This window comes from Schistocerca piceifrons, chromosome 2 (assembly GCF_021461385.2).
Source record: "Schistocerca piceifrons isolate TAMUIC-IGC-003096 chromosome 2, iqSchPice1.1, whole genome shotgun sequence".
NCBI classification, from domain to species: domain Eukaryota; kingdom Metazoa; phylum Arthropoda; class Insecta; order Orthoptera; family Acrididae; genus Schistocerca; species Schistocerca piceifrons.
Window position 1 is genome coordinate 667303706 of NC_060139.1, and position 26029 is coordinate 667329734.

Consider the following 26029-nt stretch of genomic DNA (forward strand, 5'->3'; position numbering starts at 1 on the left):
GCCGCAGGGTTCACTTGTGTTTTCAAATTCGCAGAACGATGGGAAAGTGTGCGCAAAGAAGTGAAGACTATCCTTAAGGGTGACAAAGTATGTAGATAAAGATTATGCACTCGCTTCTGTAAAGATATAAACGTAAAAATTTTAAAAGTTTAGCTCATTACTTTCAGTATGGCACTCGCTACGCTTTCTGCATTCTGTATATAAGGAGAGATTATAGGAAGGGATTTTCATTCGGAAATCACAGTTTAACTTTGCCTCGCATGAGGAGCGGCTGTCGAATTCAGAAAGCGGCAGCGTCAATGCGTATCTAGACGATTTTATCGTTTCACAATGTTGATGCTCGCGTGGCTCCGCTTCCCACGACTGCCATACAATAATGAAATCTTTGGGTTCAGGAGGATCATACTCAACACTGTACAAGATTTCGATGGCACCACGAGAGTAGCGCCCGAGAGGACGATGTACAATTCGCTCAGCAGTGCACGATTTAGAGCACAAGGGGTTATAAGGCCTGGCATCTCGGGCTCTACACTCTTCCTGACACAACGAATGCTGTTCAACAAATAGGAGTCACAATTCGTGGTTGTAGTCCTCTGCACACGTTCCGCTCACCTCTACATCTTGTCTTAGACTTCACTCCGTCCGTCTCTCGATTTCAACATTCAGATCGGTAACAAACGTTTTATGTCGATAGAGTATGAATCAAAATACCAATTTAGTTCGTGCTGGATGCTGTCGTCCAGTAGAACATGTGTAAATGGTAATTAAAAGTATCACCAGAGCTACGGAGCACAGCAGAAGCACATCTGTGAGTGATTGTATTGTAGATCTCGCGTGGGTGAGAAGGTTAGCGATCGGTCGTCGCACCAAAGCTCCCGCTTCCAAATCCCACTGACAATTATTTTTAAATGGGTACTCGTGGAACTTAGATGGGAAACATTTTCCTGACACACAAATGGTCTTTTCGGAGTTCGGAGCAATGTTCTTTTGGCAGTTTGCTTTCGCTTCGTTAGTTGAACGTTATGTACTTACTATTGATTGTTACTATCACTTCCGCACGTGCCATGCAATTGGTTCTTTGTTCTGTTTAACAAAAAATGTATTCCACAGGTTTACTACTTTCAAACAAACGAAGCGAAAGCACACTGCCAAGAGAACATTGTTGTAAACTCCATACAGCCCTTTTACATGTCATAAACACGTTGCTCCATATAACGCGCGCACATAATACAGGAAAAAAAATGTCATTGGGGTTTGAACCCGGGACCCTTAGTACTGTAGATCTAACGCTCTACCAACTTCCCCACGGCAACAACTTACCTAATTTACTCCCAGTTATGCTTCTGATGTGCTACGTAGTTCTGGCGTTACTTTTAATGAATGTTTATGTCCGTACTGCTAGACAACAGCACACAGTGCAGACTAGATCGGTGCTTTGGGTGATACTCGATCGACATACAACGTTTGGTACCGATCTGAGTGTCTGACATCTGGAGATTGTGGTATCAGCCGCAGTCAAAAATAGAATGAAGCGGGAAGGCAGGTGCTTCCTGAATTCATAATGAATAGCACTATCAAAATTTCCCTAATTTTAGATAACAGGATACCGCTTTTGACCAAAGTAATCCTAAGTTTTTATCGCATCTCATGTGGAATATAAAATTTTTATCTTACGTCAAAAAACTGACTTACAGCAAATAACGTCCTTACTTTCTGCATTCGAATAAAAAGATATGGGGAGAGCTTTTAGAGTAAAAATAGGTCATACCACCACACACAGCAGATTTGATTCCACCAGGTAAGGAACGCACACAATACTAAACAGTTATACTGAGAGATGATGTAGATTTTTGCTACTCTAAATTATTATGTACTGTCATGTATCTAATCTGTGATATCAAGTATGTTTAATGTGTCATTCCCGATGTATTACTTATAATGTATTTGTCACTGTTTTTTAATAAGCCCTCACTGATCAGCATTAGGCCTTCGAAGCAGTGACGTCGTGTGATGGCTCACCTGAAGCTCACCTGCGCTGTACCATGGCGGATGCGACAGAAAAACAAGGACTAGGAATTAAATTTATCAGAAGTTTGAAGTAATCCGTTTACATTGTCACTAATAAAGACGGCAGTCATGTGTGCATTTGGTGTTCGACAGGTACCCCAATACAGACGGGGAACCAGTTTTTATACCAGATTATTTTTAGGAAAAATGGTTCAAATGGCTCTGAACACTATGGGACTTAACATCTGTGGTAATCAGTCCCCTAGAACTTAGAACTACTTAAACCTAACTAACCTACGAACATCACACACACCCATGCCCGAGGCAGGATTCGAACCTGCGACCGTAGCGGTCGCGCGGTTCCAGACTGAAGCGCCTAGAACCGCTCGGCCACTGTGGCCGGCTTTTAGGAAAATAAATGTTCATTAATGATAAGTAGATAAGCGTCAGACTAAAAATCCGAAGATTCAGCGTTCGATTTTCGATAGGTTCTAAATTTTTTTCTGACAGTTGTTACTTCTGGTAATGATTTTTATGTGTATAAAACGCCACGTCAAACTGTGAACCACCTTATGAGACGCCGAACTCGGTGCACGATCTCAGTTGCAGGCTGCCTAACGGCTGCCAGGGGCAACAAAGATTTCATACTGAATATTTCGTACAGTCGCTGATCGAATGTAAAAAATTTAAAACGCTGCCATAATCTGCTCATTAACGGCTATAGTCCTATGTTAAAGCTGTAGCACAGTAAGTAAAGTATTTCGTTAGAAACTGTGCAGATGTCTTCAGGTAGCGTAACCTGCTGCACGCGAGTTACCCTGGCTATGTTCAGCACACGTTTTACACATAATGTAAAATCTTTATGAAACTTTTTCTCGTGGACATTTCAGACGAAAATGGACAGGAAATAAAAGTTCATCGCTTAATACAATGTCGCTTTTCACGCAGTAGAACTGCGTCATCAGCCAAGACGTCCTAATTTACTACTACGTTACTACTAACTCTATCTCCAACATATTTTGCAGGCAGTATCGCCATATAACACTGAATTTAACTGCAAAATTATATCATTGTAGGACCCACAGTTCGGGAGCTATGACATTTTATACGTGGAAGTTCGATTTTTTTAAAGACACGGTGGTGAGGTTTACTGGTGATAAGCTAATCCCGTTCTTCAAACGTCAGAGGAAGGCAAGAGCGAACCATTTCCGTCAAAATCATGTCTACTAAAGCATGGCAATGTTCTGACCAACTTCCAGGTTCATCACAGCTTTACTTAGTAGGGCGTGCTGAAAAATAAAGCCTCCGAATTTTTTTGCGTATAAACTTACAGCTGAGTAAAACAAACTTTAGTAACAGTCTCCATCTTTATTCTTCCTGTCTACTTATATATTTCGCAGCATATTCACCGAGGCGACGAACACATTTCTTCCAAAGAGTGGCCAGTTCGTTGATACCGTCACTCTGGAATGTTTGGCTTTCTTGACGGAGCCATAAGCACATCTCTGCTTGCACCGCTTCGTCACAATCAAAGTGAAGTCCTCCAAGCTGTTCTTTAAATTTCTCGATTGCTTTCGAGCTCAAAATGGTTAAACCAGCTTTCATCACCTATCGCAATGTTATCAAGGAACCGATCGATCTTACGCTCAAAACGCAAAAGAAATAATTGTTGACAGATGTCCAATTTTCGCTGTTCCGTGTTTGGAGTGATTATTCGAGGCATCCACCGTGCCCATTTTCTGTACTGCAATTATGCATTGATGATGGCCTATCCAAGATTAGGTCATATTCCACACTTACTTGAGACCTGTGCCTGTGTTACCTGACGGTTTTCTCTCATGAGTTCATCAACCCGGTTCCGACGAGTGTCGTCGGTTGCCTAACACAGTCGTCCACTCCGAACTCTGCCACGCACATTGATATTCGCACCGCCGTTTCCTTCATTGCGACCACGAACAACGCTACACCGCACATATCCGATGTCGATACAATCATGACCGTACGCAGCTTTCATTGTTCTATGTATTTCAACTGAAGACACGTTTTCTGCAGTTACACTACTGGCCATTAAAATAGCTACACCAAGAATAAATGCAGATGATAAACGGGTATTCATTGCACAAATATATTATACTGGAACTGACATGTGATTACATTTTCACGCAATTTGGGTGCATAGGTCCTGAGAAATCAGTACCAAAACCACCTCTGACCGTAATAAAGGCCTTCATACTCCTGGGCATAGAGTCAAACAGAGCTTGGATGGCGCGTACAGGTACAGTTGCCCATGCAGCTTCAACACGATACCACAATTCATCAAGAGTAGTGACTGGCGTATTGTGACGAGCCAGTTGCTCGGCCACCATTGACCAGACGTTTTCACTTGGTGAGACATCTGGAGAATGTGCTGGCCTGGGCAGCAGTCGAATATTTTCTGTATCCAGAAAGGCCCGTACAGGACCTGCAACATGCGGTCGTGCATTATCCTGTTGAAATGTAAGGTTTCGCAGGGATCGAATGGAGGGTAGAGACACGGGTCGTAACACATCTGAAATGTAAAGTCCATTCTTCAAATTGCCGTCAGTGTGAACAAGAGGTGACAGAGACGTATAACCAATGGCACCCCATGCCATCAAGCCGGGTGATACGCCAGTATGGCGATGACGAATACACGCTTCCAATGTGCGTTCACCGCGATGTCACCAAACACGGATGCGATCATCATGATGCTGTAAACAGAACCTGGATTCATCCGAAAAAATGACGTTTTGCGATTCGTGCACCCAGGTTCGTCGTTGAGTAAACCATCACAGGCGCTGCTGTCAGTCATGCAGCGTCAAGGATAACCGCAGCCATGGTCTCCAAGCTGATAGTCCATGCTGCTGCAAACGTCGTCGAACTGTTCGTGCAGATGGTTGTTGTTTTGCAAACGTCCCCTTCTGTTGACTTAGGGATCGAGACGTGGCTGCACGATCCGTTACAGCCATGCGGATAAGATGCCTGTCATCTCGACTGCTAGTGATAGGAGGCCGTTGGGATCCAGCACGGCGTTCCGTATCACCCTCCTGAATGCACCGATTCCATATTCTACTGACAGTCATTGGATCTCGACCAACGCGAGCAGCAATGTCACGATACGATAAACCGCAATCGCGATAGGCTACAATCCGACGTTTATTAACGTCGGAAGCGTGATGGTACGCATTTCTCCTCCTTACACGAGGCATCACTACAACGCTTCACCAGACAACGCCGGTCAACTGCTGTTTGTGTATGAGAAATCGGTTGGAAATGTTCATTTCAGCACGTTGTAGGTGTCGCCACCTTGTGTGAATGCTAATCATTTGCATATCACAGCATCTTCTTCCTGTCGGTTAAATTTCGCGTCTGTAGCACGTCATCTTCGTGGTGTAGCAATTTTAATGGCTCGATTAGAGCACGCTGTTTCTCACTCACCGGCGTAGTTGCGTTTCACGCCTCCACGTTGCACGCTAAGATTCGGAGCCCTCTAGGGGCAGAGGGTTGCAGCTTGCGTCAGCGAAACGGGAAGGTCGACCGACTAATAAGCATGACTTCAATCGATAGTGAGAACGGAATAAAAAATTCGGATGCACTACTTTCCAGCACGCGCTCGTAGAATGAAGATGATGTGTCTGGAATCTTCCTATTAGCGGCAGAGTAGAGTTGATATGCGAGAGAGCCGCTTTCCGCCCTTGTGCGGGACAGCGCTGGCCCTCTTGTCTCGGGCAGCGCAAGCACTGCCGCCTTCAGTGACGTCGTCCGCTGCTGCTACCGCCGTTTCTTTGTCGGCGCGATGCATGCCTGCGGTTACACGCGCCATTAGCTTTTCGGCAGGCTCTCTCTCCACGGCGCTTTTTAGCGCCACGGTCACGGTTTGAGGACCAGAGCTCGAAGAATACCTCTCATTGGCACTAAAAGTAACCAGGAGAAGCTGCTCCTTTTGCTGTTTCGTAGCCGCGTCCGGAAGACTGTATGCAACAGTTTTGTGTCACGTGTATTGGTGGCCATAGAACGAAGTCTGTAGTATGACAGTGTATCGTCATTTGAAGCGAATTCCGGTACTGGGATGACTCTTTCCAATAAGGTCACGACTGATTACTTTACTCACTCTTCGAAGACTGAGCTAGTTCTCTCACATTGAAATGTTGCTAGAATCGAAGAACGCGCTCCAATTCGTAAGTCTGTTAAAGATTCCGATTAGCTTACGACCTTCAGAGTTACATAAATTCATGATTCTTGTATTTTTCAGTGACTCCAAGTAGATTCGGTTATTAACGTGTTTCATTAAAAGACCCAGGTATACTTGTAAGTTTGTCATGGAAGATACGAGGCGTATTTTTTAAGTAAGTACCGTTTTGAAATTAAAAAAAAGACGTAAGATATCTCAATTTTATTTTTACATGAAAGCCTATACCTTAATCTACTTTTCTACATAATTTCCGTCAATATTGAGGCACTTGTCATAACGTTGTACCAGTTTTTGAATACCCTCCTCATAGAAGCTGCCGCCTGACTTGTTAACCACTGCATCACCACTGTTTTGACTTCGTCATCGTCTTGAAGACGCCGACCGCCCAGGTTCTTCTAGTGCAGCAACAGATGGTAGTCACTGGGCGCAAGATCGAGGCTGTACGGAGGATGATTTCGAGTTTCCCATCGAAAAGATATATCTTTCGTCTGATTCGCCACATGCCGACGGGCATTGTCTTGCAGCAAAACGATGCCCTTGCTCAACTTCCATGGACTGTTGCTTTGATTCTGGTGTGACGTGGGCCACCCATGTTTCATCGCCCGTAACAATTTGGCTTAGGAAATTATCACCGTCGTTGTGGTACCGCTCAAGGAAAGTCAATGCACTGTCTCAACGTTTGGTTTTGTGCACATCCGTCAACATTTTCGGTACCCGACGTGCGCACAATTTTCGGTAATTCAAGTGTTCGGTCACAATGCCATACGAAACACTACGAGAAACACTGGAAAGTCATCCCGCAAGGAGGAAATCGTAAAGCGTCTGTTTTCTCTCGCCTTATTGTCTACTTCCTGCACCCAACTTTCATTAACGACCGAAGAACGCCCACTCCGTTGTTCATCATGCACATTTGTGCGGCCATCTTTAAATGCTCTCGCCCACTTTCTTACCATTCCACCGCTCAAAATGTTTTCTCCGTAAACTGCCCAGATCTCAGAATGAATATCGATCGCTTTTAGGCCTTTAGCACTAAGAAATCTTACAACAGACAGTACTTCACAGTCGGCGGGACTCGCGATTATCGGAGGCATCTTAAACACTCACTACACAACGTAAACAAGGAAGAATCAGATGCTAATGGCGTCACTAGGTAGATTAAGGTACAGGCTTTCATGTAAAAATAAAATTATTGAGATACCTTAGCACGTATTTTTTAAATTTCTAAACGGTACTTACTCAAAAAAACGCCTCGTAAGTTTATTTTGCGTATCAAATGCGGTAAAAACAATTAAGGCTAACTACATGAAAACAGTGTCCTATTACGAATTAAGCCAATCCTGATCCTCAAAAATTCTCGTAGGGCTCACTTCCACCATTCCATCCAGTTTCGGATGCGACTAAGGCGCTCGTTTCTAAGTGCGGCGTTCAATAAGAATTTGACACTCTATTTCTGAAAGTAGGTTGGCTTATTCAAGAGGTCAATACACCTTGTTATCCCCCCGCCCTTCTGGCTGAACCTAATTGTCCAACATAATCACTTTCCAATGCGACAGCGTTACGCCGCCTTACTGGGAGGATGTGTGTGCCCTCCTGTACCGCTCTATTCGCCGACATCGAAACCAACCTGTTGCTGCGTCAATAACCTCGGTCACCCACGTACTGCTTCCCGCAGAGTACTTCCTTCATTACGCCAACAAATGGATGTTAGAACATAACAGATCCGAGCTGTAGGGAGGATGAGGGCTAACAATGCAGTCAAGTTTTGTGAGCTCCTTTCGGGTGCGTAGACTTGCGTGAGACCTTGCGTTGTCATCATGGAGAAGTAAAAGTTCATTTGCATTTTTGTGAAGACAACCCTCAAGCCGTTTTACAACTTGCTGAGAGTAGCACAATCCGTTTCAGAGTTGATCGTTGTACCAGGAGGGAGGACGTCAAACAGAATAACCCCTTCCAGAAGATCGTCGCCATCACTTCACCGGATGAGGGTGCGGCTTTCGATTGTTTTCGGAGGAGAGATGGTGTGGTTCCAGTCCCTGAATTTCTGTTCTGTTTCCCTTTCAAGTGTTGAAAAAATGTTTCATCGCTTGTAGCGATGAAACAATGTTTCATCGCTTGTAGCGATATTCGACAAAAAAACTGTCGCGATGAGCTTCGTAGCGCGCAAGCAATTCCGCACGGATCGTCCTACATTGTTTTTTATGGTCTTATGATAGGCGGCGAGGAACCTAGTGGGCAAACACCTTCGTGTACCACAACTGGTGGACAAGTGCATCAGCACAACCAACAGAGATGTACAGTTGAGTAGCGAATGGTTTGTGATCCGTCGATCATCTCGAATGAGTGTGTCCACACGTTCCAGCATTGCTGGAGTCACACCTGTGTGCGGCCGGCCGGCACACGGGACATGGGACAGGTTTGCACGGCCTTGTTGCGATGATTGAAGACCCCCACGCCCGACTCACCGTGCTTTTGTTCACTCCTAGGTCAATATGTAAGCGCCTATGAATATCTGCGATGCTCTGGTTTTCCGCCAAAAGGAACGCAGTGACAGCTCTGCTTGGAACGCACCTCCGTTACAAAGGCGATTTTGAAGGCTACGTTTGGCGCCGCCGCCTATCGGAATTTCATGAAACTATTGTGGATGAAGTGAGAATATTCCACTATGTTCCACAACAAATTCTGCATTTTTCAACGGATATTGGCCAAACGATTCTCGTAAATATCATATTGTAGCAGGAGGTAATACAAGAAAGTAGTCGTCATATCTAATTCCAGTCGTACACGTCATGGTAATAGAATGAGTAGACGCTAAAGAAATGCTAGACTGGTCTTCCTACTGGATTTCCGAAAGGCTTCTGATACTGAACCGCACAAGCGGCTTGTAGTGAAATTGCGTGCCTATGGAATATCGTCTCAGTTACGTGACTGGTTTGTGATTTCCTGTCAGAGGTCACAGTTCGTAGTAATTGATGGAGAGACATCGAGAAAAACAGAAGTGAGTTCTGGCTTTCCCCTGTTCATCTATACAGGGTGTTACAAAAAGGTACGGCCAAACTTTCAGGAAACATTCCTCACACACAAAGAAAGAAAATATGTTATGTGGACATGTGTCCGGAAACGCTTACTTTCCATGTTAGAGCTCATTTTATTACTTCTCTTCAAATCACATTTAATCATGGAATGGAAACACACAGCAACAGAACGTACCAGCGTGACTGCAAACACTTCGTTACAGGAAATGTTCAAAATGTCCTCCGTTAGCGAAGATACATGCACCCACCTTCCGTCGCATGGAATCCCTGATGCGCTGATGCAGCCCGGGAGAATGACGTATCACAGCCGTCCACAATACGAGCACGAAGAGTCTCTACATTTGGCACCGGGGTTGCGTAGAAAAGAGCTTTCAAATGCCCCATAAATGAAAGTCAAGAGGGTTCAGGTCAGGAGAGCGTGGAGGCCATGGAATTGTTCCGCCTCTATCAATCCATCGGTCACAGAATCTCTTTTTGAGAAGCGTACGAACACTTCGACTGAAATGTGCAGGAGCTCCATTGTGCATGAACCACATGTTGTGTCGTACTTGTAAAGGCACATGTTCTAGCATCACAGGTAGAGTATCCCGAATGAAATCATGATAAAGTGCTCCATTGAGCGTAGATGGAAGAACATGGGGCCCAATCAAGACATCACCAACAATGCCTGCCCAAACGTTCACAGAAAATCTGTGTTGATGACGTGATTGCACAATTGCGTGCGGATTCTCGTCAGCCCACACATGTTGATTGTGAAAATCTACAATTTGATCACGTTGGAATGAAGCCTCATCCGTAAAGAGAACATTTGCACTGAAATGAGGATTGACACATTGTTGGATGAACCATTCGCAGAAGTGTACCCGTGGAGGCCAATCAGCTGCTGATAGTGCCTGCACACGCTGTACGTGGTGCGGAAACAACTGGTTCTCCCGTAGCACTCTCCATACAGTGACGTGGTCAACGTTACCTTGTATAGCAGCAACTTCTCTGACGCTGACATTAGGGTTATCGTCAACTGCACGAAGAATTGCCTCGTCCATTGCAGGTGTCCTCGTCGTTCTAGGTCTTCCCCAGTCGCGAGTCGTAGGCTGAAATGTTCCGTGCTCCCTAAGACGCCGATCAATTGCTTCGAACGTCTTCCTGTCGGGACACGTTCGTTCTGGAAATCTGTCTCGATACAAACGTACCGCGCCACGGCTATTGCCCCGTGCTAATCCATACATCAAATGGGCATCTGCCAACTCCGTATTTGTAAACATTGCACTGACTGCAAAACCACGTTCGTGATGAACACTAACCTCTTGATGCTACGTACTGATGTGCTTGATGCTAGTACTGTAGAGCAATGAGTCGCATGTCAACACAAGCACCGAAGTCAACATTACCTTCCTTCGATTGGGCCAACTGGCGGCGAATCGAGGACGTACAGTACATACTGACGAAACTAAACTTAGCTCTAACATGGAAATTAAGCGTTTCCGGACACATGTCCACATAACATCTTTTCTTTATTTGTATGCGAGGAATGTTTCCTGAAAGTTTGGCCGTACCTTTTTGTAATACCCTGTATAAACGATTTGGGAGACAATCTGAGCAGCTGTCTTAGGTTGTTTGCAGATGACGCTGTCGTTTATCGACTTATAAAGTCATCAGAAGATCAAAACAAATTGCAAAACGATTTAGAAAAGATACCTTAATGGTGCGAAAATTGGCAATTGACCTTAAATAACATAAAGTGAGAGGTCATCCACATTACTGCTAAATAGAGTTCTTTAAACTTCGGTTACACGATAAATTAGTCTAATCTAAAAGCCGTAAATTCAACTAAATACCTAGGTATTAGAATTACGAACGATTTAAATTGGAAGGAACACGCAGAAAATGTTGTGTGTGTGTGTGTGTGTGTGTGTGTGTGTGTGTGTGTGTGTGTGTGTGTGTGTGTGTGTGTGTGTGTGTGGGGGGGGGGGGGGGGGGGGGGACGTTAACCAAAGGCTGCGTTTTATTGGCAGGACCGTAGAAAATGTAACAGACCTACTAAGGAGACTTCCTACGGTACGCTTGTCCGTCCTTTTTTAGAATACTGCTGTGCGGTGTGGGATCCTTATCAGGTAGGACTGACTGAGTACATCGAAAAACTTCAAAGAAGGGCAGCTCGTTTTGTATTATCGCGAAATATGGGAGGCAGTGTCACAGAAATGATACATGGTTTGGGCCGGACATCATTAAAAGAAAGGCGTTTTTCGTTGCGACGGAATCTTCTCATGAAATTGCAATTACCAGCTTTCTCCTCCGAATGCGAAAATATTTTGTTGACACCGACCAACATAGGTAGCAACGATCACCACGATAAAATAAGGGAAACCAGAGCTCGTACGGACAGATACAGATGTTCGTTCTTTCCGCGCGCTATACGAGATTGGAACAATAGAAAATTGTGAAGGCGGTTCGATGAACCCTCTGCCAGGCACTTAAAAGTGATTTGCAGAGTATCGGTGTAGATGTACCGAAGATCTTCACCAGTATTCAGAGACTACAAACTTCTAAGGAAGACTAAGCGGAAACTTTGACAATAACACCAAAGTTGGAATACTACCTGTGATACAGAATTTCGAAACTACTGTCCACGGATGATTCAAAGAGTCCGTCATTAGTGTCGATGAAAATCAGCTTTCTCTTATGTAATTCGGAAAAGCAGTTTACATCACACTATTTCTCCACGCATTGTCAACGATTTTCTTCAGGAGGGAAATGGGCATTTAGCTATCATAAGAAAAATTCATTGACTACGTCCAGGATATCCCGATCTAGGACAAATAATTTGTTTCTAATGTAGAATGGACAAAGACGTGAAGAGAGGACAACAGACGTAATACACACTTGGTTTTTCTTCTCCCTAGTCAGTTATATAAATGTGTGTGTGAAATCTTATGGGACTTAACTGCTAAGGTCATCAGTCCCTAAGCTTACACGCTACTTAACCTAAATTATCCTAAGGACAAACACACAAACCCATGCCCCAGGGAGGACTCGAACCTCCGCCGGGACCAACCACACAGCCCATGACTGCAGCGCCCTAGACCGCTCGGCTAATCCCGCGCGGCTAGTCAGTTATAATGTTCAGATATGAAATAACCGAAGGACAAGCGTGGTTCGTGGTTCGTACGCTGGGAAAGGCTGCGACATTTATCGATTCCAACTATGGTTCCAGAGCTCTCTAAGAAGTTTTCAGTCTGCATCTCTTTCATTTTAATAATCAGCTAGTAAATAACAACGAAAACTAATCCAATAAGATCAACAGGTACTTGTCACAATCACCGACGCTCTAGCAGAACAAACTGTACTAAAAATTATGCGTTTTGCAGAGACCTTTCATGTGAAGTGTTGCTTTCTGAACTTAACTCGTTTGTTTTTCGTGTCTGTCCAGTCTGCGGTGTCTGTCCAATTCGCGTGAAGGAACAGCGATGTTCCTGTAACATCACGGGATCTGTGCTGTAATTGGGAGAAAGAAGTAAACCGAGCAGCACCCATGTTAATTTAATGTTTTAGTTTATGGTTTTCATATTTATCTTTCCGTATTACGAAAATATACTGTTTAATTGATACCTGTGTTCTTTTTTTTTTTTTTTTTTTTCATCAGTCTACTGACTGATTTGATGCGGCCCGCCACGAATGCCTTTCCTGTGCTAACCTCTTGATCTCAGAGTAGCACTTGCAACCTACGTCCTCATTTATTTGCTTGACGTATTCCAATCTCTGTCTTCCTCTACAGTTTTTGCCCTCTGCAGCTCCCTCTAGTACCATGGAAGTCATTCCCTCATGTCTTAGCAGATGTCCTATCATCCTGTCCCTTCTCCTTATCAGTGTTTTCCACATATTCCTTTCCTCTCCGATTCTGCGTAGAACCTCCTCATTCCTTACCTTATCAGTCCACCTAATTTTCAACATTCGTCTATAGCACCACATCTCAAATGCTTCGATTCTCTTCTGTTCCGGTTTTCCCACAGCCCATGTTTCGCTACCATACGATGCTGTACTCCAGACGTACATCCTCAGAAATTTCTTCCTCAAATTAAGGCCGGTATTTGATATTAGTAGACTTTTCTTGGCCATAAATGCCTTTTTCGCCATAGCGAATCTGCTTTTGATGTCCTCCTTGCTCCGTCCGTCATTGGTTATTTTACTGCCTAGGTAGCAGAATTCCTTAACTTCATTGACTTCGTGACCATCAATCCAGATGTTAAGTTTCTCGCTGTTCTCATTTCTACTACTTCTCATTACCTTCGTCTTTCTCCGATTTACTCTCAAACCATACTGTGTACTCATTAGACTGTTCATTCCGTTCAACAGATCATTGAATTCTTCTTCACTTTCACTCAGGATAGCAATGTCATCAGCGAATCGTATCATTGATATCCTTTCACCTTGTATTTTAATTCCACTCCTGAACCTTTCTTTTATTTCCATCATTGCTTCCTCGATGTACAGATTGAAGAGTAGGGGCGAAAGGCTACAGACTTGTCTTACACCCTTCTTAATACGAGCACTTCGTTCTTGATCGTCCACTCTTATTATTCCCTGTTGGTTGTTGTACATATTGTATATGACACGTCTCTCCCTATAGCTCATCCCTACTTTTTTCAGAATCTCTAACAGCTTGCACCATTTTATATTGTGGAATGATTTTCCAGGTCGACAAATCCTATGAAAGTGTCTTGATTTTTCTTTAGCCTTGCTTCCATTATTAGCCGAAACGTCAGAATTGCCTCTCTCTCGTCCCTTTACTTTTCCTAAAGCCAAACTGATCGTCACCTAGCGCATTCTCAATTTTCTTTTCCATTCTTCTGTATATTATTCTTGTAAGCAGCTTCGATGCATGAGCTGTTAAGCTGATTGTGCGATAATTCTCGCACTTGTCAGCTCTTGCCGTCTTCGGAATTGTGTGGATGATGCTTTTCCGAAAGTCAGATGGTATATCGCCAGACTCATATATTCTACACACCAACGTGAATAGTCGTTTTGTTGCCACTTACCCCAATGATTTTAGAAATTCTGATGGAATGTTATCTATCCCTTCTGCCTTATTTGACCGTAAGTCCTCCAAAGCTCTTTTAAATTTCGATTCTAATACTGGATCCCCTATCTCTTCTAAATCGACTCCTGTTTCTTCTTCTATCGCATCAGACTAATCTTCACCCTCATAGAGGCTTTCAATGTATTCTTTCCACCTATCTGCTCTCTCCTCTGCATTTAACAGTGGAATTCCCGTTGCACTCTTAATGTTTCCACCGTTGCTTTTAATGTCACCAAAGGTTGTTTTGACTTTCCTGTATGCTGAGTCTGTCCTTCCGACAATCATATCTTTTTCCATGTCTTCACATTTTTCCTGCAGCCATTTCGTCTTAGCTTCCCTGCACTTCCTATTTATTTCATTCCTCAGCGACTTGTATTTCTGAATTCCTGATTTTCCCGGAACATGTATGTGCTTCCTCCTTTCATCAATCAACTGAAGTATTTCTTCTGTTACCGATGGTCTCTTCGCAGCTACCTTCTTTGTACCTATGCTTTCCTTCCCAACTTCTGTGATGGCCCTTTTTAGAGATGTCCATTCCTCTTCAACTGTACTGCCTACTGCGCTATTCCTTATTGCTGTATCTATAGCGTTAGAGAACTTCAAACGTATCTCGTCATTCCGTAGTACTTCCGTATCCCACTTCTTTGCGTATTGATTCTTCCTGACTAATGTCTTGAACTTCAGCCTACTATTCATCACTACTATATTGTGATCTGAGTCTATATCTGCTCCTGGGTACGCCTTACAATCCAGTATCTGATTTCGGAATCTCTGTCTGACCATGATGTAATGTAATTGAAATCTTCCCGTATGTCCCGGCCTTTTCCAAGTATACCTCCTCCTCTTGTGATCCTTGAACAGGGTATTCGCTATTACTAGCTGAAACTTGTTACAGAACTCAATTAGTCTTTCTCCTCTTTCATTCCTTGTCCCAAGACCATATTCTCCTGTAACCCTTTCTTCTACTCCTTCCCCTACAGCTACATTCCAGTCGCCCATGACTATTAGATTTTCGTCCCCCTTTACATACTGCATTACCCTTTCAATATCCTCATACACTTTCTCTATCTGTTCATCTTCAGCTTGCGACGTCGGCATGTATACCTGAACTATCGTTGTCGGTGTTGGTCTGCTGTCGATTCTGATTAGAACAACCCGGTCACTGAACTGTTCACAGTAACACACCCTCTGCCCTACCTTCCTATTCATAACGAATCCTACACCTGTTATACCATTTTTTGCTGCTGTTGATATTACCCGATACTCATCTGACCAGAAATCCTTGTCTTCCTTCCACTTAACTTCACTGACCCCTACTATATCTAGATTGAGCCTTTGCATTTCCCTTTTTAGATTTTCTAGTTTCCCTACCACGTTCAAGCTTCTGACATTCCACGCCCCGACTCGTAGAACGTTATCCTTTCGTTGATTATTCAATCTTTTTCTCATGGTAACCTCCCCCTTGGCAGTCCCCTTCCTGAGATCCGAATGGGGGACTATTCCGGAATCTTTTGCCAATGGAGAGATCATCATGACACTTCTTCAAATACAGGCCACATGTCCTGTGGATACACGTTACGTGTCTTTAATGCAGTTGTTTCCATTGGGTTCTGCATCATGATGTCGTTGATCATTGCTGATTCTTCCGCCTTTAGGGGCAGTTTCCCACCCCTAGGACAAGAGAGTGCCCTGAACCTCTATCCGCTCCTCCGCCCTCTTTGACAAGGCCGTTGGCAGAATGAGGCTGACTTCTTATGCCGGAAGTCTTCAGCCGCCAATGCTGATTATTTATCAAAATTTGGGCAGTGGCGGAGATCGAACCCGGGACCGAAGACGCTTTTGATTATGAATCAAAGATGCTGCCCCCTAGACCACGGGTCCTTAATACCTGATACCTGTACATCGCATTAAGGAGCTATCCAAAACGCGTAATTTTTAGTACGGCCCGTTCTGCTAAAGTGTCCGGAAATGTAACGTCGTTGGATGACATGTTACCCATTCATACTGTGCTGTTTTCAGTCTCACAGTGTGCCGTTGTTATTAATTAGAAAATTAAGTTCATAAAACACAAGAAAGAATCTGTTTAAAACGTACTTTATACCGACGTCAGCAAGCAAGTATATTCTAAGCAACTGAAGGTAACGCCACCTGCTTCGCATATTATTGCCTCTAAATATTTGTTAAACTTGCTTGGTTGCAAAACATACACTATGTGATCAGAAGTATCCGGACACCCCAAAAACGTACTTTCTCATACTGGATGCTTTGTGCTGCCACCTACTGCCAGGTACTCCATTTCAGCGCCCAAATAACCCAACCCAACTCCATGTCAGCGACCGCAGTAATCATTACACATCATGGGAGAGCGGAATGAAAAGCTCCGCGGAACTCACGGACTTCGAACGTGGTCAGGTGATTGGGTGTCACACGCGAGATTGACACATTCCTAAACATCCCTAGGTCCAATGTTCCGATGTGATAGTGAAGTGGAAACGTGAAGGGACACGTGCAGCACAAAAGCGTACTGGCCGACCTCGTCTGTTGACTGACAGAAACGAACAACAGTTGAAGAGGATCGTAATGTGTAATAGGAATTCCAAACTGCATTAGGATACACTGCTAGTACTATGACAGTTAGGCTGGAGGTGACAAAACTTGTACTTCATGGTCGAGCGACTGATCATAAGCCACACATCACGCCGGTAAATGCCGGCGATTGAACAGTGGAAAAACGTTGTGTGGAGTGACGAATGACGGTACACAATGTGGCGATCCGACGGCAGGATGTGGGTATGGCGAATGCCCGGAAACGTCATCTGCAAGAGTGTGTTGCGCCAACAGTAAAATTCGGAGGCGGTGGTGTTACGGTGTGGTTGTGTTTCTCATGGAGGGGGCTTGCACCGCTTGTTGTTTTGCGTGGCACTATCACAGCACAGGCCTACATTGATGTTTTAAGCACCTTCTTGCTTCCCACTGTTGAAGAGCAATTCGGGGATGGCGATTGCATCTTTCAACAGGATCGAGCACCTGTTCATAATGCACGGCCTGTGGCGGAGTGTTTACACGACAGTAACATCCCTGTGATGGACTGGCCTGCACAGAGTCCTGGCCTGAACCCTATAGAACACTTCTGGGATGTTTTGGAACGCAGACATCGTGCCAGGTCTCACCGATCGACATCGATACGTCTCCTCAGTGCAAAATTCCGTGAAGAATGGGCTGTCATTCCCAAGAAACCTTCCGGCACCTGACTGAAGGTATATCTGCTAGAGCGGAAGCTATCATCAAGGCTAAGGGTGAGCGCCACGGACTTGTAAGTAATTTTGAGGCAGGTGTTCGGATACTTTCGATCACATAGTGTATATTAGCGTATTTTTCTGCCCTGTAGCGAGGCATAGGATGCGTTTCCTACAGTCTATCTTTAGCGGCTGTTGTACAAATAAAAAGTATACAGTTCATGTCGCCTTACTGAATAATTATGTAGCTATTTGGAATAACATACTACCGTTTCAGGTTTTTTTTTTTTTTTCAGGAATGTATAGGAAGAGATCACAAACATGATGGCCAGCCCCGTCCTCACATTCCTGTCTCCAGGGTATTAGTGAAACTACAGGATTTGGGCAAAAATATGGAAACACCAAAAACAAAACGCATTACTATGTCTAATACAGTGTAGGAAACCAGTTGGCATCCGAAACAGTTTCGTAAAGGATACAGTTTGTTTACGGTTTTCAAAGGCATCCTATACCATTCTTAATCCAAAATGGTGGCAAGTTCACGTAGTGATGATGGAGCTGTGTAGCGATCACACACCCTTCTCGCAAAAGTGGACCACACAGGCTCAGTAACATTGAGATCTGGTGACCAGTGGCGAGAGCAGACGTGACAGTCCATCCTCGTGCTCACAAAACCAGCCGTGGATGATGTGAGATTTGTGAACAGGAGCTACGTCGACTTGGAACACAGTGTCGCCATTGGGGAACAATTTTACCATGAGATGAACCTGAACATCCAAAATGGTCACATAATCCTTGGAAGTAATGCGACCTTGCAGAGTAACCATGGAGCCCATGGAATACCACGATATGGCTGCCAAAATCACCACCGAACCCCCGCCATGTTTCGCTCTTGGGCCGCAGACGTGGCCAGAACTTCGATAGAGTGGCAGCAACAGTCATCCGACCAAATGACATTCTTCCATTGCTCCATAGTACAGGTTTTATGGGTTCAGCACGTTTTTCTGTTACTGGCATCTGCGTCACTGAAGAGCGGTTTTGGAATTCCAGATGGCCCCCAAAAACTCCTTTCTTACTCACCTCCCTTTGTGTCCTGGTGCTAACAGGGTTTGCGAGTGCGACATTGATTTCTGCAGTGACTTTTGCAGAAGTCGTCGTAGTCTTATTATTATTCGTCAGAATCCTCTTCAATGACAGTCAATCTCGGTCATTGGACACACATTTCGTCGGCCTCTTGAAACATCGAACACTTGGGCTACCTCGGTTACGGGCAGTGGCGGCTGCTGTGTGAACACTCCAGCTTTCGACGTCTTGCGGATTTATTGCTTATTTTTCTTCGAGTGCTGTTAAACGGAACATAGGTGCTGCAGTCTGAAAGACACGGCACTTACATCTACCGCACTACTGCTCCACTGACTCTGTGGAACTTTGGGATCAGGGTCGCGAGCACACCTAAAGTTGTGCACGTTTTTAAGGAGCTTTTGCGCTTGCGCAACTCGCGTGACGTAATTGCCTTATGGGCCAAATATATACGGATCTGATAAACAGCGTGTACACTTCACGGTGTGCACAGCTAGCCCTTGTCATTCAACTAGGTGGTAGCACACTGCGGCAGACTTTTATTCCCATTCGCTCGGCATAAATCATGCTAGATGATAGTGCACTCCTCAGATGTGATAATTTATTCACTACATACTGTAGGAAAATTAGATCAGAAGTCAGTATGTGTTTAAGTTGTACTGACAGCAAAACTATTTTGTGGGTTTCTGAATGTGTTGTAGTATATTAAGTATGAACTTTTATCATGCAATAATCCACTTGAGGTGCTAAGAATGATAAGGGCCTAAAGCACATCACCGTCGATTGTGAGATTGTAGCATTTATTCATAATTGCGAAATCTGTTGTTCTTACTGTGAGACCCACATTGTATATATGAAAATTCACAAAAAGCTATATCGCTGGTTTCCCTGATATCCACTTAAATGTTGGGGTCGACGGCGGTGTGCTTTAGGCCCTTGTGGACTAGTGCCACATTTGTTTTCGAATCAAGCGACCATGTTTGTAGACATTACTAGTTGACATTAATCATTTCCACGAACGGTACTTGGTGTTTGGAGTTGGTTATTTACCGAGCGGGAATCGGCTTTCATGTTCAGTCTAAACACTGTTGAATCTATTTTAAATGCCAACAGAAAAGTAAAGCTGTGATGAGGACGGGTCGTGAGTCGTGTTTTTGTAGTCCAGCCGGTATAGCACTTGCCCGCGAAAGGCAAATTTCCCGAGTTATTGTGTGTGTCCGGCACGCAACTTTAATCTGCCAGGAAGTTAGGTATCAGCGCACACTCCGCTGCAGAGTGAAAATCTCATTCTGGGAACAGTTACCAGTTAAAGTTAGCCGCAAAGGAGCAAGGGCTTCCGAGAACAGATCATTTGATTGAGAGAGCGACGAAATCTGATACGCGTGACTACATGCGAATATTTAATAAGAGAGTGTACAGTTCGCACAAGTTGTCGTCTGAGTGCGGTGTAAGAATATCTGATTCTCCACCCGGAAGTAAATTGGTGAACTAATACATCCGTTAGGGTACTCGTACATTCGTTCAAAAAAATCGAAAAGCACGAAAACTCCCACTTACACAAAAATGCGAATTGGAGAGTTTGGAAAGCTTACATATTATTTCGTTATTTCCCTAAACTGTACTTAATTATGAACAAAACAACAAAATTCCACAAAACAGTTCTTTCTTTTGTCAGATAAGTCATGCATGTTATTGTAGTAGTAGTAGTAGTAGTAGTAGTAGTAGTAGTAGTAGTAGTAGTAGTTGTTGTTGTTGTTGTTGTTGTATTCTCGATATGCATAACTGCTATACAGTAAATGTAACTAACTTCACATTCTCAAAATTAGCTGAATCCAAAAATTTGTGGGCACTCATTATTTATACTCACCCACCATAGGAGCATCTACAATTTGCTCACGTTCGAATTTACTTAGCTCCAGAGTAATGCACTCCCAACTACATAGAACGCTGTTCTGACCACGAGTGGCGCCTGCAATGTATTGAGGACATAGCACAGGTGCGTTCGCGATCAGATATAACAGTTCAAGCATGCATTTCTCACGGCGTTTTCATATTTTTGTCCAACACCTGTATATTCGTGCGCTGATCCCCACCGATATGCCTCAGCTTCTCCGTAGCCAATAATTTGCAGCTCTAAGCTTGGCTGTTAAATCGGCAATATATACACATATCAAAAAAAATTTCGTCACCCCGGTTCCCAGAACTCCTGAAGATAGACGTTGACAGTGGATATTGTATCACAGACACAGTTCCTTCGACTGTTCAGAGATGTCACTAAACCCGCCCAAAGATGTAAACAACCATGCATGAGCAGCGCCTATTAGACGGAGGGGGTCCTACAGCCAATCTGTTCCAGTCATTCCACCAGGAAGGAGGTACACGACTCGCGTTGTCTGTAGTTCAATCATGCCTAGACGGCAATACCGCGATTCGATCGCGTCCGCATTGTTACTTTGTCCCAGGAAGGGCTCTCAACAAGGGAAGTGCCCAGGCGTGTCAGAGTGAACCAAAGCCATGTTGTTCGAACATGGAGGGGATACAGAGACAAAAAACTGTCGATGACATGCCCCGCTCAGGCCGCCTAAGGACTACTACTGCAGTGGATGACCGCTACCTACATATTATGGCTCGGAGGAACCCTGACAGCAACGCCACCATGCCGAATAATGCTTTTCGTGCAGCTACAGGACGTCGTGTTACGACTCAAACTGTGCGCAGTAGGATGCATGATGCGCAACTTTACTCCCGACCTCCCTGGCGAGGTCCATCTTTGCAACTACGACACCATGCAGCGCAGTACAGATGGGCCCAACATGCCGAATGGACCGCTCAGGATTGGCATCACGTTCTCTTCCCCGATGAGTGTCGCATATGCTTTCGACCAGATAATCGTCGGAGACGTGTTTGGAGGCAACCCGATCAGGCTGAACGCCTTAGACACACTGTCCAGCGAGTGCAGCAAGGTGGTTTCCTGCTGTTTTAGGGTGGCATTATGTGGGGCCGACGTACACCGCTGGTGGTCATGGAAGTCGCTGTAACGGCTATATGATACGTGAATGCCATTCCCCAACCGGTAGTGCAACCATATCGGCAGCATTTTGGCGAGGCGTTACTCGTCATCACGACAATTCCCCCCCCCCCCCCCCCCCCCCCATCGCGCACGCCTTGTGAATGACTTCCTTCAGGATAACGACATCGCTCGACTAGAGGGGCTAGCATGTTCTCCAGACATGAACGCTACGGAACATGCCTGGGATACATTGAAAAGGGCTGTTTATGGACGACGTGACCCACTAACCACTCTGATGGATCTACGCGGAACCGCCATTGAGGAGTGGGACAATGTGGACCAACAGTGCTTTGATGAACTTGTATGCCTCGACGAATACAGGCATGCATCAATGCAAGAGGAAGTGCTACTGGGTACTAGAGATACCGGTGTGTACAGCTATCTGGACCACCATCTCTGAAGGTCTCGCTGTACGGTGGTACAATATGCAATGTGTGGTTTTCATGGGCAATAAAAAGGGCGGAAATGATCTTTATATTGATCACTATTCCAATTTTCTGTACAGGTCCCGGAGCTCTCGGAAGCGAGGCGATGCAAAACTTTTTTTGGATGTGTGGATGTGTGTGTGTGTGTGTGTGTGTGTGTGTGTGTGTGTGTGTGTTTAGACTTGGAGGAATACCTCGCTGTTTATGTCTGATGTGTGCTCTCTTCACGTTCGCAGCGCGCTTACTGCCTTAGTGTAGTCTTGCGACATTACATGCGAGGTGTGAGGCAGCAGCCGTGTTGTTGGTTTGGCAGGAACCCGTGGGTGTCGGGTCTGGAGTGCCGCGAGTCTGGCTCGACCAACAGCTCGTCGGCGAGCAGCCGGCGCGGCGGCGGCGGCGGTCCTTGGCTGCACCCGCTGGACCTCAACCACCAGCCGGCGCCGGCCAGGCACCACCACCTCTACGAACAGCCGCTAGACGGTACGTGTCCTCTCCGCTGCCCGAAGCACACGTTTTCGTAAACGCAATGTCAGTGTACAATGTGTCCAAAAGGTATGACGGGCGCTCAGTAAGTAATGCAACACACTTTTTTGTTATTAAAGCACTATTCCAGTACACAATATTATTCCCCTCTCTTTTGACCACAGAACCCTACTTTTCAACATGATCTGCGCCCAATGGGATGGCATTACGCTACCTTACTGGGACGGCCTGTATGCCTGCACGATACCACTCTACTGCTCGACGTCGGAGCCAACGTCTTGCTGCATCATAACCTCCACATCATCCACATACTTCTTCCAGTGGAGGACATCCTTAATTGTTTGACTGTGTTCCGTCAGTCACCTCGAATGAGTATTTCCGCACGTCCCAACATTGCGGGGGCCACAGCTCTGTACGGCAGGCCGGCATGCGGAAGGCCGCATAGGTTTGCGCTACCCTGTTGCGATGATGACAGACGCCTCGCCGAACGACTCATCTGCTCCTGTTAACGCCCAAGTCTCCGTAAACCTTCTGCAAGCGCCTACGAATATTATCTGCGGTGCTCTGGTTTTCCGCCAAACCAAACTCAGTGACAGCTGTGCTTGGAACACACCTCCGTTACAGGCGCCATTTTGAAGGCCGCGTATAGAGCCACCACCAATCAGAACTACATAAAACTATAGGCACTAAACCGGGAATATTTCACGATGCTCCACAACAAATTCCGTATTTTTCAAACGAAAGTGGCTGAGGAAAAAAGTGTGTTGCATTACTTGCTGAACGCCCCTTGTATTTTTACAACTTTGTGGTACTAACAGTCAAGATACATAAAGTTTATTTGCAAGTACACTATCTGATCATAATTGTGGTTGTTCCTTCACGTTTCTATTTCACAAACACATCACCATCAGTAGGCTTCGGCATTTTTGGAAGTGTTGAAATATCCTTGATGGATTTGTTATTCTGTGGACATCCAATGTCTAGTCCACATTCGAAATCACTGAGCTGTCCTGACAAAATAATTACTATTTCTCCGCTGAAACACAATCACCGCCCCCCCCCCCCCCCCCCCCTCCAGGGGGTCCACAAATCTTTTGTGGATACGTGCATAGCGAGCACGGGACCCCGAGCTAATGTGGCCCTCCTTCCTTTCCGGGATGCATACCTTCCTTTCCCGCATCCTTCCCTATCCCCCATCTTTGCCCCTCCTCCCCTCACCTCTGGCTCTTTCCTTCCCTTTCTCCCCCTCTGGGAGTATGGTTTGTGCCTACGTCTGGAGACGGATGCTCGTAAATGTAACGCATTCTTCGCCTTCTCTGCTTGCATGTCTTCATCCTTCCTTCGTCCTTCTCTTTTCCTTACCTCTTCTCTTTACCCTTTTCTCCGCTGCGGCGTTTGAGACCTCTCTTCTTTCCTTTCCCTTTCTTTGTTTTTCTCTTTCTTCCTCCCTGTGCGTGTCTGAAGGCCGACCCACGCATTTTCGTGCGTAGCCGGTGACGGGGTAACGCGTAATTCCCAGCCCTGGGTAGACAGGTAGGACACATACAAACCCCCTGGTAATGGCCAGGCCCAGGGAGGGGTGATTACCTGAGCTGATACCTTCCAAAAGTGCCGATTGGTACCTCCGTCCGTTTCTCGGGAGGTGTGACCTGAGGTGTGAGCAATCACCTAAGGCGGGAGTGCCCTCAGAGAGGGCCCCCACAAGGGAGGAGCGCGCCATTGGAGACGCCAGTAATCATGGGGGATTCTTCCGCAATGGTTTCCTCATCTTCCACTATGTCTGCTCACAAGCGTAAGTTCACTGAGTCTCAGCCACAGACAGTTCTTCCATCGTTGCCACAGTTCCTTGTTGTTTCTCGGTCTGACGAAGGTCACGACTTCTCCACAGTCAACCCTTTCATTATTCAGAAAGGTGTCGACGCAATTGCAGGTCCTGTAAAATCTTGATCCAGATTACGAAATGGCACCTTGTTGTTAGAAACAGTCAGTGCCCTCCAGGCACAAAAATTGCTCCGTACGTCACTGCTCCATACCTTCCCTGTCCGGATGGAAGCGCACCACACTTTAAATTCCTCACGTGGAGTAGGTTATACACGCTCCCTCGACGGGTTGTCTGACGAGGAAATTCAACACTACCTGTCTGACAAGGGCATAACGGCTGTTCATAGAGTTATGAAAAGGGTTGACGTGAACATCGTTCCAACCCATACTGTTTTCTTGACATTTGACAGAGTTCAACTCCCATCGAAAATAAAAGCGGGCTATGAGATAATTTCCGTTCGCCCCTACGTCCCAAACCCTACGCGTTGCTATTGGTGCCAGCGGTTCAATCGTACCTGCCAGTCCTGTTCCAACCCGGCCAAATGTGTTACGTGTGGCAAGGAAGCCCATGAGGGTGCTTGTCCACTTCCATCCCCTCGTTGCATCAACTGTATGGGTGACCACGCTGCTTCCTCTCGAGATTGCCCCATTTTTAAAGACGAAAAGTTCATTCAGGAAATCAGAGTGAAGGAAAAGGTGTCGACCTTTGCTGCTCGAAAATCATTCGCAAGTCGAAAGCCCACTGTGCCTCAGACAGGAAAATACAGCACTGTCCTTGCCTCTCCTCCGCCAACAAAGGAGGCGGCCACGTAGACTTGTGATCTCACCTTTAGTGACACGGTCGTCAGATCGGCCAGTGCAAAGATCGCCCGTTCAACCTCCCCACTTTCACCTGCTCAATCTATGGCTCACCCTTCATCGGGTTCTGCTAAATCTCGATCCCAAAAGTCAGACACCCGGACTTCCAAAAAGGAGCATACTCGTGAAGATTTTTTACGTACCCCAACTTCACAACCATCGGTTCCTCCTTCATCTAAACGTCATGTTTCCAAGAAGGCTAATAAGAAACCCAGTTCCTCTCCTTCTCCGCCACGCTGTGTCTCATCTACAGCATCACCTGGCGGTAACCGCCCTCAGCCGTCTTCTGTGTCGCCGAGGCGCACTGCTGGCGGCCGATCAACCGGCCGATCGCTGCTGGCAGGAGCTGCTCCTGAACAACATATGGATCAGGATCTTTTGCCTTCGGATGAGTGCCGTTCCACGCTGTCGGTCGCAAGCTCTGAGCAGTCGTTGAGTTGACGGCAACCTTGGTCACATTATTCCATTTTCTGTCCACCCTATGTCCATTATCGAGAGCAATATCCGTGGCATTCGAGCCAATCGGGATGAATTGACGATCCTCCTACGATCCTATTCGCCGGTCATCTTCTGTCTTCAGGAAACAAAGCTGCGTCCCCACGACCGCTTTGTCTTCCCCCCCATTTTCAGTCAGTCCGATTTGATCTCCCCTCTGTTGAAGGCACTCCAGCCCATGGAGGACTCATGATTCTTCTCCATAATACTCTCCATTATCACCCAATCCCCTTAAACA

At 45.5% G+C, this 26029-nt stretch overlaps 1 protein-coding gene across 1 annotated transcript in view; it reads left to right on the top strand.

Moving 5' to 3' along the window:
• LOC124775732 overlaps positions 1 to 26029 on the top strand; it is a 596716-nt gene that overhangs the window by 502058 nt on the left and 68629 nt on the right. Inside the window, exon 4 of the mRNA XM_047250560.1 lies at positions 22448 to 22614. Within this exon, the coding sequence (XP_047106516.1) occupies positions 22448 to 22614 (167 nt within the window). The remainder of the gene's footprint in view (positions 1 to 22447; positions 22615 to 26029) is intronic.